This window comes from Oncorhynchus kisutch, linkage group LG7 (assembly GCF_002021735.2).
Source record: "Oncorhynchus kisutch isolate 150728-3 linkage group LG7, Okis_V2, whole genome shotgun sequence".
In the NCBI taxonomy this organism is placed as follows: domain Eukaryota; kingdom Metazoa; phylum Chordata; class Actinopteri; order Salmoniformes; family Salmonidae; genus Oncorhynchus; species Oncorhynchus kisutch.
Window position 1 is genome coordinate 7054273 of NC_034180.2, and position 12745 is coordinate 7067017.

Sequence of the window (12745 nt, forward strand, 5' to 3'; positions counted from 1 at the left end):
TTTAACAACAATGAAGTAATTCTGGAACTACAGTATAGGACTCAAGCGTAGTGGGGATGGGTAAACACTCCATGTTGAAAGTGTGTTTATTATCTGTGTGTACATAGCCGAGGGAGTGTATGTCTGTGTAATCTGTATCACCTGTCTCTTCCAGGAGGAGGAGGGTCCAGAGGTGCTGATGATGAATGAGGAGGGGTGTGAGGAGGGTCTAGACCACACCTTCTCCTGAACCCACAGAGGAACCAGCTGATTAGCACAGGACCACAACTAGTCTCACTGAGGTGAGCCACTGTAAAAAATTGTCTGCATGGTATTAAGTCAGGTCCAATATCCATAAAGCAACTCAGAGTAGAAGTGATGATCTAGGATCATATTTGCCTTTTAGATAATAATGAATAACACTATGTAGACAGGTGGGGACCTGATCCTTGATCATCACTTCTACTCTGAGACTGCAGATAAGGGACCATGCTTTTGAATGATCTAACCATTAAAGAGTGTCAAGTAATCAAATCATCTATCACTTTTCCAGTTTTAAGTCAACTACCATGTTTCAATTGTACTCCTAGCAATCCCTCATTGCCCAACTAGAAGATGCTCATATCAGATTTCTTGATCCAACATCCTCTCACTCTGTACCTCTTACAGTCAGTAGACATGGAGGATGGGAAGCCTGATCTGCTACTAGTGAAAGAGGAGACAATAGAGGACAGACCAGAGAGCATTGACCTGCTGAGTGGATTAAAGATGGGAGAGTAAGGTAAGGAAGAAATACATATAGCCTTCATACAGTAATAGAGCTTCAATGGGATGCCATCTTGGATTCCCAGACCGGTGAAGGCAAGGGCCCAGGGGACATAAGCAAGCAGGCCAGGACCAGAGGCGACATAGTGGAGGGGTGGGATTATTGTGGGATTATTTAAGATACTCTTTGAAGAGATAGGGTTTCAGATGTTTTCGGAAGATGGGCAAGGACTCTGCTGGTTCAGGGAATAAAATGAACACCTGCTAAATGCGGGTAGATTTATGTATTGACGGGTAAGAATTTCTATTGCCTGCCTTGTGAGTGGGAGGGGACCGGGAAAGGGTGATGTCAAAGGGAGGGGAAAGAAAGAAATTGATCTAAGGCAGATGTTGGGATGTTGAAGTCGCCCAGTACGAGCGGTGACCCATCGTCAGAAAATTAGTTTAGCAAGGTGTCAAGTTCATTGAGGAACTCAAAGGGCACCTGGTGGAGGATTTGATGACCGCAATGTTATTGTTGCACACAGGGGAGAAATCCTACACCTGCCCCCAGTGTGAGAAGAGGTTCTCCCTCCAGCACCAACTGAAGAGGCACCAGAGGGTCCACACAGAGGGGAAACCCTACAACTGCCCCTAGTGTGAGAAGAGATTCTCCCACCAGCAACAGCTGAAGATGCTCCTGAAGGTCCACGTGGGAGAAAGGCCGTTTGTCTGTACGCATTGCGGGAAGAGGTTCTCAGAGAGGAGCAACCTCATGATACACCAGCAGAAAATGCACACAGCCCATGAATAGTGTATAGTGTGATATGTAGTACTCGTTCCTTTTTGTACATTTTATTCTTTTGGATTTGGATGTATAGAGAACTGGATGAGGTGAACTGAGGAAATATTGAGTGTGATGAGGCAGAGTCGATATGTTAGTGAGATGGTGTCTGTAAAAATGCTTCACTAAGGAAAAGTGATAAACTTATACTGTTCTTTGATGCTGGTGTTTTATAATGAGGAGATGATAGTGTTTTAATGTTTACTTGGGATAAAGTAGTGAAGCTGTGTGTAACAATGTTGAACATTTTTCAAAGTATTCTAAAATTAATTTGATCAAAGCGAGGGTACCATAATTAACAGAAAATGTGACATGTTTCCACAGTGAGAAGTTATTCTACTTGTCACATGTATTATTTTGTGCAATAAGAATAGTGTACTTCACATTATGTGAGTGTATGACCATTTTGTTCAAATTAAATACAAAATTGACTCAGTGCTGACTGACTTGGTTATTTTTGTATAATTGCAGGAACTGAGGAACCCTTCTCCGTCAAACCAAAACATGATACTTAATTCTTGAATCAACACATATGGCAATTTAATAAACTCCACTTTCTCCACACATTTGATAATATTATGTTTCTGTGTGTACAGTAAAGAGTTTCTTAGAGTGCTTTCAGAAAGTATTCACAACCCTTGACCTTTTCCACATTTTGTTGTGTTACAGCCTTTAAGTCAAGAGATATGAATAGTTTCTAAAGGCACTGTATGCTCTCATAATGTAACCTCTACAAAATAAATTCCTTTCTTATAATTTCACATTGTTTTTATGTCAACATATAAAAACCATGACAATTACTATAAGAAAAATACAATATTTGTATATACACGTTCAGGTATGAGTTTTCATGGTTAAGGATGGGCAGCACTTCCTACTGAACAGTTTATCTATCTACAGCTATGCCTTTGGTCTCCCATCCTGGGGTTTAACCAAGCCAAGCCCTGCTTGTATGTGAGACCTTAGAAGGCGTAGCTTACTTTTGTCTCTCGTATTTGTTTTATACAATCCAAGCAAAAGCTAGTTATTACTACGGCCCAAGTGTTTTGAAATTCAAATGTCCAATGCACTGTATATCTCCCATATCTGTTATGTGTATTATTGCTATGAACCCCCCATGGCTGTAGCAAACATTGCCACTTAGTAATTTACTTACTCGGCTACATACTGTTGGCTTATTTATACTGATGTACGTCACCATGTCACTGTGTTCATCAATGGAACAACGACCAAAACATGCTCAAGTCAAGTCCCTCTTAACTGTTTCCGTTATTAAAAACCCAGAGTTCACAAGGTTATCTATCATCTGTAGTATGGGATCTTTACAAACAGTCCTTGACCTCAAGCTGTTTTCAGTAAATGGCCTGAAGCCTTCAGGTCTTGTGATGACTGGGGGCGAATATTAAACATAAACGAATGTGAACTTGGGCTTGATATTCCAGACTGACTGTTCTCTACAAACTGAATCCGTTTAGGATGGTACTTAACTTGTCATTTGAATCAGGCTTGTGTACATCCCTGTTTTTAGAGACAGTCAACCTAGGCAGAACAAGGACAGGGATGTAATCGTTCGTCCAAACAGTTGTGCAAGTAAAACGAGAGTTTCGATTGGACAAATTCAGGTATGTCCCCATTCTTTTTTCAGTCTATGTAGGTCCCTCCCCGTATCGTTCCATTTGCTTCCATTTAAGAAACTTTTGCAACAGAAACGGCGTAATGCATATAATAAAATACAAATTAATACGGCCCAGCTGAATATTTACGTTACTAGGGTGATGTAGATGGAATAAAGTAATTACTTATATTCTACTATATTCTTGCTAACACACTGTTCTTTATAACAAGTCTGCTCTGAGTTTGAAATATACTGATCATAGGATATTTGATGTGTAATAAATAGTACCGTAACTAAAAGAACAGCACGCGTGAGTTTTTCATTTAACCACGCCCTTTAGCTATGACGCCAACCAATAAGACCCTTAAACGGAAGTGAACAATTTCGTCACTTAGCGTTTTAGTTATTTAGACGTTTGTTAGAAACTCAAAATTGTACTTATTTAACTTCCCAGTATCACATACTTACCCCAAATCGTGTGTAATTCGTGTTGGTGAAAGTACTTGTTGATATATGTTATCTAGGTAACGCTATTTAGCTAGCTGCTAACAATGGCTGACTGTAACGATATGGGTTTTCACACTCAAATAGCCTCCGTCATGGAGGTTCTAGCGAATGCAGCCGTTGCAGAGATCTGTAAACTCGTAGACGACGACTATGCAGTGTTTCGTTTGGAAATTTCTCAAAGCCAGAAAGAAAACAGCGGATTACGGAGGAAACTACAACTACTGGAACTGAAGGTGGCACGGGAGCATCGTCCCAGTAGTGTCAAGATCCTCGACCGATTCAAAACAGGATTGGCAAGAGGTACATGTTGCAGAAGGCCGATGGTGCTGTCGCCCCGTTTCCCATGTGTTCAGATGTCTTACCAAGAATTGGGTCTTGGTCAGTTTTAGGATAGTATGGAAAAAGTGCCGTGATTACTTAACTACCTATCTTGTGCAAAGACACTATCGTATTCTAACCAGATAAGCGAGACCTTTGGATGAAGAATTAAAGCAGTTAGCGCCGCTGCCTCGAAGAAACATTCATAGTTATTGTAATCAAAACCATATTTTGGGGATGTCATAGTACGCTTACAATGTTTATAATTTAGATTGAACAGACACTAATATTATATTTGGTTGGGATCTTTGTAAAATACTTATTTCGGCAACAGCACTTGTTAGCTAGAATGCTAACGCACATAGGCTGTAGACATAGGCTGTAGTATTTGATTTGATTTATTTAACCTTTTATTTAACTAGGCAAGGCAGCTAAGAACTCATTCTTATTTACAAAGACGGCCAAACCCGGACGACGCTGGGCCAATTGTGCGCTGCCCTATGGGACTCCCAATCACGGCCGATTGTGATACAGCCTGGAATCGAACCAAGGTGTCTACTGACGCCTCAAGCACTGCGCCATTCGGGAACCCAGTGGCCTAAAGTTAGCCATTTTTCTGGTAGAAGTTGTTTAAAAATAAAAATAAATAGTGAAATGCAGTTGATTTGTGATGAGACCAGTGGCGATTTTACCATGTAAATCTTGGTGGGGCAAAAAAAAACGAAATGTGGGATGCATGCCAGCAAAGCCATAACACCAAACAATAAATTAATTGCACTATAACGGTGACAAACGGTGCCCACAAACTGTTAGGGCATACATAAAGCTGTCCCAACACCTTACCACTGCTACACCTGGCTATCAGCAGAGCCTTGTCTGTCAGTGAAACAGTTCATTCAGCCTCATTTACTGCCTTAAAAAAAACATGGCTGACTTGCTTAAACAAATGTGGTTTCTACTGACAATTCAGATGTACAAACTATGGCATAAGGGAAGACAATCGGATAAGAGGCAATCCGTAATTTTGATTAAGACAATGAGCAAGCGTCGACGGACGTAGTCATAACTATTTGTTCAGCACTTTTGAAATGTACAGCGACAGAATTCAGAACATGGGCCGTTCTTAGTGTTTTCCCTGTACACCAAGTCAGAACCGTAGGATAAATAAAGGGGGCATATAAACAGACAATGAAAGCTCTTACAATATTCAATGATTACATTTCTCTAAAACAGGTTATAGGCTACATGTGCACCACGAAGTTAGAACAGTGGGTGAAATTAAGAGGTGAAAATATACCAAATTATTAGCGTGAGGCACATTGAATGCCGTTTGGGTCTTGCGTCAAATAACACAATTCTATTATAGAATGTTCAGCACTCACTTTGTGATGTCACTTAAACAGGAAGGTGGCGTGGCACCTTTGTGGGCAAATTTTGTCATCAAAGTCTGGCACTATTTGGATTTATGGTGGGAATTCGGGGGAAAAAAACACACAGCCACTCCATTGAATAGCAGGCTAGTGGTTGCTTTGCAATGCTTGCAGTTAGCCACTGATGCACATTCAACAAGGAGTTGTATGGAAGGTGATTTCCAACTTGTCGTGCAAGTCTTTGTCCAATGGCCGATGAGAAACGATACGTTTTTATCTGTAATTTCTCTTCATATGACAAGGATTAAAAAGGATTTGCCAGTAAATTGATGACTTGATTCATGATGATGACTGCTAACTAAGTCTTTGAAAGTAATGTGATTGAAAGATGTTGACATCAAGTCAAAGCTACTGAACAAATAATGTGATTTGATGTAATTTTATCTGTGGCCAATGATCTTGAGCCTTCTTGGAAGGGCACTTGCAATATAACTCTATGGCAGGACCCAAAGGGCTGAATCTTTGGATGTCTACCCTTACTAAAGACTTAAACTTGCCGATGATGTAGTGTCCCCATAAGTGACAGAACACTGAGCCAATCATGGCGCAATGCTCCTATTTTCTGCTGGCTCGCCCTAACACCACAGAAAGCACTGAACTAAGCTGAAACACCTGCATTTTTGGAGCTGCCTTACTCAAGAAAACAAAGAGACCATGTTTATATGCAGCTTTATTAACTCAATTATATATATTTTTACGTTTGTTTGCAAACTGATATGTGACACATACAGTGGGGCAAAAAAGTATTTAGTCAGCCACCAATTGTGCAAGTTCTCCCACTTAAAAAGATGAGAGGCCTGTAATTTTCATCATAGGTACACTTCAACTATGACAGACAAAATGAGATTATTTTTCCCAAAAAATCACATTGTAGGATTTCTAATGAATTTATTTGCAAATTATGGTGGAAAATAACTATTTGGTCAATAACAACAGTTTATCTAAATACTTTGTTATATACCCTTTGTTGGCGATGACAGAGGTGAAGACTTACAGAAAACGTTTGACAAGGTTTTCACACACTGTTGCTGGTATTTTGGCCCATTCCTCCATGCAGATCTCCTCTAGAGCAGTGATGTTTTGGGTCTGTTGCTGGGCAACACGGACTTTCAACTCCCTCCAAAGATGTTCTATGGGGTTGAGATCTGGAGACTGGCTAGGCCACTCCAGGACCTTGAAATGCTTCTTACGAAGCCACTCCATCGTTGCCCGGGCGGTGTGTTTGGGATCATTGTCCCATCCACGTTTCATCTTCAATGCCCTTGCTGATGGTAGGCTTTGTTACTTTGGTCCCAGCTCTCTGCAGGTCATTCACTAGGTCCCCCTGTGTGGTTCTGGGATATTTGCTCACCGTTCTTGTGATCATTTTGACCCCACGGGGTGAGAACTTGCGTGGAGCCCCAGATCGAGGGAGATTATCAGTGGTCTTGTATATCTTCCATTTCCTAATAATTGCTCCCACAGGTGATTTCTTCAAACCAAGCTGCTTACGTATTGCAGATTCAGTCTTCCCAGCCTGGTGCAGGTCTACAATTTTGTTTCTGGTGTCCTTTGACAGCTCTTTGGTCTTGGCCATAGTGGAGTTTGGACTGTGACTGTTTGAGGTTGTGGACGGATGTCTTTTATACTGATAACAAGTTCAAACAGGTGCCATTTAATACAGGTAACGAGTGGAGGACAGAGGAGCCTCTTAAAGAAGAAGTTACAGGTCTGTGAGAGCCAAAAATCTTGCTTGTTTGTAGGTGACCAAATACTTAATTTCCACCATAATTTGCTAATAAATTCATTAGAAATCCTACAATGTGATTTTCTGGGGAAAAAAATCAAATTTTGTCTGTCATAGTTGAAGTGTACCTATGATGAAAATTAAAGGCCTCTCATCTTTTTAAGTGGGAGAACTTTGGACAATTGGTGGCTGACTAAATACTTTTTATGCCCCACTGTATTAATGCCAAAATAACATACAATACAGGTAAGCTCCATTTTTCTTTTAAATATACACTACCGGTCCAAAGTTTCAGAACACCTACTCATTCAAGGGTTTTTCTTAATTTTTTACTATTTTCTACATTGTAGAATAATAGTGAATACGTCAAAACTATGAAATGACATATGGAATCATGTAGTAACCAAAAAAGTGTTAAACAAATCTAAATATATTTGATATTTGAGGTTCTTCAAGTAGCCACCTTTTTCTTTGACAGCTTTGCACACTCTTGGCATTCTCTCAACCAGCTTCACCTGGAATGATTTTCCAACAGTCTTGAAGTAGTTCCCACATGTGCTGAGCACTTGTTGGCTGCTTTTCCTCCACTCTGTGGTCCAACTCATCCCAAACCATCTAATTTGGGTTGAGGTTGGGTGATTGTGGAGACCAGGTCATCTGATGCAGCACTACATCACTCTCCTTCTTGGTCAAATAGCCCTTACACAGCCTAGAGGTTTGTTGGGTCATTGTCCTGTTGAAAAACAAATGATAGTCCCACTAAGCCCAAACCAGATGGGATGGCGTATCACTGCAAAATGCTGTGGTAGTCATGCTGGTTAAGTGTGCCTTGAATTCTAAATAAATCACAGACAGTGTCACCAGTAAAGCACCCCATACCATATCACACCACCTTCCATGTTTTATGGTGGGAAATACACATGCGGAGATCATCTGTTAACCCACACCGTGTCTCACAAAGACACAGCGGTTAGACTCAAAAATCTCCAATTTGGACTCATCAGACCAAAGGACAGATTTCCACCTGTCAAATGTCCATTGCTTGTGTTTCTTGGCCTAAGCACGTCTCTTCTTTTGGTGTCCTTCAGTAGAGGTTTCTTTGCAGTAATTCTACCACGAAGGCCTGATTCACGCTGTCTCCTCTGAACAGTTGATTTTAATGTGTCTGTTACTTAAATTCTGTGAAGCATTTATTTGGGCTGCAATTTCTGAGGCTGGTAACTCTAATGAACTCATCCTCTGCAGCAGAGGTAACTCTAGGTCTTCCTTTCCTGTGGCGGTCCTCATGGGAGCCAGTTTCATCATAGCGCTTGATGGTTTTTGTGACTGCACATTTTCGCATTGTCTGACCTTCATGTCGTAAATTAATGATGGACTGTTTCACTTTGCTTATTTGAGCTGTTCTTGCCATAATATGGACTTGTCTTTTACCAAATAGGGCTATCTTCTGTATACCACCCCTACCTTGTTACAACACAACTGATTGGCTCAAACTCATTAAGAAGGAAAGAAATTGCACAAATTCAATCAACAAGGTACACACCTGTAAAATTGAAATGCATTCCAGGTGACTACCTCCATAAAGCTGGTCATCATTTAAAATGGCCAAGTTCTATTCACAACAGTATTCCGTTGGTAAGAGGCAGACATTCCGTAAATACTAGGAATAGATTGTCCACCATCTATGTGTTATCCAGACAGAAAAGAGAAATAGGCTAAATAACATTTTGATTTAGAGCAATAAAGAAATTGAATAAATTAATTGAGCAAACCAGAAACCTTTCAACGTATAAATTTAAACATTATTTTAAAACTATTTAAATATAATGCATAGAAATGTTGTGGGACTATAGTAGATGAAGAATCAATATTTTTTTAGATTGAGTATTTATTGGGTCTTTATGTTAGTATATTATGTATGTTTTTAATAGTGTGTTATATGTGTGAATGTTTTCGCATTATAAATTGTATTTGAATGTTTAAGGACTCATGGAAGATTAGTCCAAATGGGGACTAAAAGATAATACAATCCAATCAAATACAACAACCGTCCGAGCCACTGCCTGTTCACCCCGCTACCATCCAGAAGGCGAGGTCAGTACAGGTGCATCAAAACTGGGACCGAGAGACTGAAAAACATCTCAAGGCCATCAGACTGTTAAACAGCCATCACTAACATATAGTGGCTGCTGCCAACATACTGATTCAAATCTCTAGCCACTTTTAATAATGAAACATTTATGTAATAAATGTATCACTAGCCACTTTAAACAATGCCACTTTATATGTTTACATACCCTACATTACTCATCTCATATGTATATACTGTACTCTATACCATCTACTGCATCTTGCCTATGCCGCACGGCCATCGCTCGTCCATATATTTATATGTACATATTCTTATTCATTCCTTTACACGTGTGTGTGTGTGTGTAGAAGGTAGTTGTTGTGAAATTGTTAGATTACTTGTGAGATATTACTGCACAGTTGGAACTAGTAGCACAAGCATTTCGTTACACATGGTTAGCAGATGAGAGTTTATGTGACCAATAAAATTTGATTTGACTTCGAGGAATATAAAATATAACTTGATTTGTTTAACTTTTCTTTTTTTTTTTACTGCGTGATTGCATGTTATTTCATAGTTGATGTCTTCACTATTATTCTACAATGTAGAAAATAGTAAAAAATAAAGAAAAACCCTTGAATGAGTAGGTGTGTCCAAACTTTTGACTGGTACTGTACATGCAAAACACAGGCAAATATTGTTTTTTGACTTCACACAAGGCTTAAAATCCTATTATAATCCAAAGGTAGTGTGAAATACATTTACATGTTTCTCATGAATGTATGTTTTTTTTGGTGTGTTTTCAGAGAACTCCCCCGTGTTCAGTAATCAAATTACACGCATTGCCCTTGTAGAAAGATGTCTATACCACCGTAGTTAACCTAACAACCGCTTTTCCCCCAATCACTCTCTCAGGTGAAGGACATCTCACTGGAGGCCACAGGAGCTTTGTGAAGCCAGCGGGACACAATACATGGAATGATGACCAACCAATTACTGTTGATGAGGCGAGTGGATCCTCAACCCAGCACGTTGTCGTGATAGAGGTTCGTTCAGGGCTCTCCAACCCTGTTCCTGGTGGGCTACTGTCCTGTAGGTTTTCACTCCAACCCTAATCTAGTGCACCTGATTCTAATAATTAGCTGGTTGATCAACTGAATCAGGTTACTTACAACTGGGGTTGAAGTGAAAACCAACAGAAGGGTATCTCTCCAGGGACATGGTTGGAGAGCCATGGCTTAGTGTAATAGTGTTGCATTACAAATTACAGTTACTTTGTAAGTCAAATGTGGCCCATTTATTTCGGAAAGGCACCCTTCAGCCATTCACATGTACATTAGCCATAAGGAAGCTTGTGAGACTTATCCAATTCTACTCTTGTACCGGTAATAACCTCCCCTCTTCTTGTCAGCCTGCAGATGCAGGTCCTGGGTTCAAGCTAGAGAGGTCTGAAGGAGACGAGGACCCACGGCACAGCAGAAACATCCAGACTGGAGTCAAGGACCCCACCACCGACGCAGCGCAGCCCAGGACCCAACGCAGCATCACGGAGGTCAGTGGAACGCTGAACGCCGTCGTGAAGTCAAAGACAGACACCAAGACGTTAACTGTAACACACAGTCTCTTACACACAGGACCTGACCAAATATCAGATCCAGGTCTGGGGACGCTGGGCTGTCCTCCTGCTCCCGGCTCAGACTATTTACCGGTATTTCACCAGAGCCAGAGGCCTGTTCATTCCCGTGGGGATGGTGATTGTGACATGTTAGACACTGGTGGTGATGATCCTGCTTGTTCTTACACTACAGAGAAGGACCCTGGCAACATTCCCCTGGGTTTAGAAACACAGACTGATCTGTCTATAGGGGACTGGAATCAGTACAGTAGTAGTGTATACTCTGAAGGGTACTTAGATAAGAAAGGGGAGGGGCTTGTCATAAATGAAGTGACTGTGAAATTGGAGGGCGACGTTCCTTCCACATGGAATACAGATAATCACCTAGGAGAAGGACACTCGCAGGGCAGAGATTTTTTAGACTACAGGGAAAGCTTAGAGACAAATCCAAATGTTGCGACCCACTCCCCTTTACACACGCTCAGAGATCGAGACCCTGTGTCCACGTCGATGGGATCTTCAGATTCACACGGCCATGTCTTTTTCGATCAGGTATTGAACTCAAACAACAGGGCTAGAGCCCAGGCTCGGGGAGGGGTAGCAGCATCAGGCAATAGTAAAGAGAAACGGTTCCTCTGTATGTTCTGTAACAAAGGCTTCAGCTGCCCCCAGAATGTGGCGATCCACCAGAGGGTCCACACAGGGGAGAAACCATTCAGCTGCACCCAGTGCCACATGCGCTTCACCGAGGCTGGCACCCTGAAGCGGCACCAGAGGGTCCACACAGGGGAGAAACCTTACAGCTGCCCCCAGTGCGAGAAGAGGTTCTCCCGCCAGGACAAACTGAAGAGTCACCTGAAGGTTCACACGGGAGAGAGGCCGTTCACCTGTACGCACTGCGGGAAGAGGTTCTCTGAGAGGAGCTACCTCAGAATACATCAGGAGAAAACCCACTCCACTCTATAACATAGAAAGTAACCATTCCATTTGATAGCTTCTGACGTTTAGATCAAAGCCTGCATTAAAGGTAGACTTTCAAGCCTTTGAGTCAGTCTGGGCCAGCATCCCTGTTGAACGCTTTCATGCCCCAACGAATTGAGGCTGTACTGAGGGCCAAAGGAGGTGCAACTCCATATTAGGAAGGTCAAGTCAAATTGTATTTGTCACATGCACCGAATACAACAGGTAGACCTTACAGTGAAATGCTTACTCACGAGCCCTTAACCAACAATGCAGTTTTAAGAAAAATAAGTGTTAAGAAGTAAAATGACAGTAGCGAGGCTATATACAGGAGGTACCGGTACAGAGTCAGGAGTCTTGTGACTTGGGGGTAGAAGCTGGTAAGAAGCCTTTTGGACCTAGAATTGGTGCTCCGGTACCGCTTGCCGTGCGGTAGCAGAGAGAACATAAGGTGTTCCTAATGTTTTGTACACTCACTGTATAAGACATGCATATGCCTAAAAAGTATTTAACGTATTGTTTGTACTCTGTAGGCTATATAATGTTCACAACTGCATCTTTCATTACTTCCATTGAACTACTTAATTTTTTCCCACAATATTATTTTAATGTGAAAATGAAGTTCATGCAGCTCTGTAGTTGAGGTGTGTGTGTGTGTGGTTTTCATATGGTGTATTAACTTGTTTATGTTTAATAAACACAAAATGGGACTTTTTTTTGTCTAAGACACTTGTTGAGATTCTCTTTCGTACAGTGCCTTGCGAAAGTATTCGGCCCCCTTGAACTTTGCAACCTTTTGCCACATTTCAGGCTTTTTTTTTTTATTTCACCTTTATTTAACCAGGTAGGCTAGTTGAGAACAAGTTCTCATTTGCAACTGCGACCTGGCCAAGATAAAGCATAGCAGTGTGAGCATACAACAAAGAGTTACACATG

The 12745-nt window shown here is 41.2% G+C and overlaps 1 protein-coding gene across 2 annotated transcripts; it reads left to right on the forward strand.

Moving 5' to 3' along the window:
* The first annotated feature begins 3551 nt into the window (after nucleotides 1-3551).
* Nucleotides 3552-12524, forward strand: LOC109894064 (zinc finger protein 41-like). 2 transcript variants are annotated; one of them, XM_020487286.2, is made up of 3 exons: nucleotides 3552-3989; nucleotides 10150-10280; nucleotides 10646-12524. In XM_020487286.2, exons 1-3 carry the CDS (start codon nucleotides 3734-3736, stop codon nucleotides 11813-11815), a joined length of 1557 nt encoding a protein of 518 aa, XP_020342875.1. In that variant the 5' UTR covers nucleotides 3552-3733; the 3' UTR covers nucleotides 11816-12524. The 2 variants fall into 2 exon arrangements, with proteins under 2 accessions (XP_020342875.1, XP_020342876.1); XM_020487287.2 differs by having other exon boundaries at nucleotides 10150-10241.
* The last annotated feature ends 221 nt before the right edge of the window (nucleotides 12525-12745 follow it).

Bases quoted from the DNA above. Each gene is read 5' to 3' on its own strand.
- LOC109894064 (XM_020487286.2), top strand. From the start codon at position 3,734: ATGGCTGACTGTAACGATATGGGTTTTCACACTCAAATAGCCTCCGTC. The intron at 3,990-10,149 runs GTACATGTTGCA...TCACTCTCTCAG, and splicing joins CAAAACAGGATTGGCAAGAG to GTGAAGGACATCTCACTGGA. The intron at 10,281-10,645 runs GTTCGTTCAGGG...TCTTCTTGTCAG, and splicing joins AGCACGTTGTCGTGATAGAG to CCTGCAGATGCAGGTCCTGG.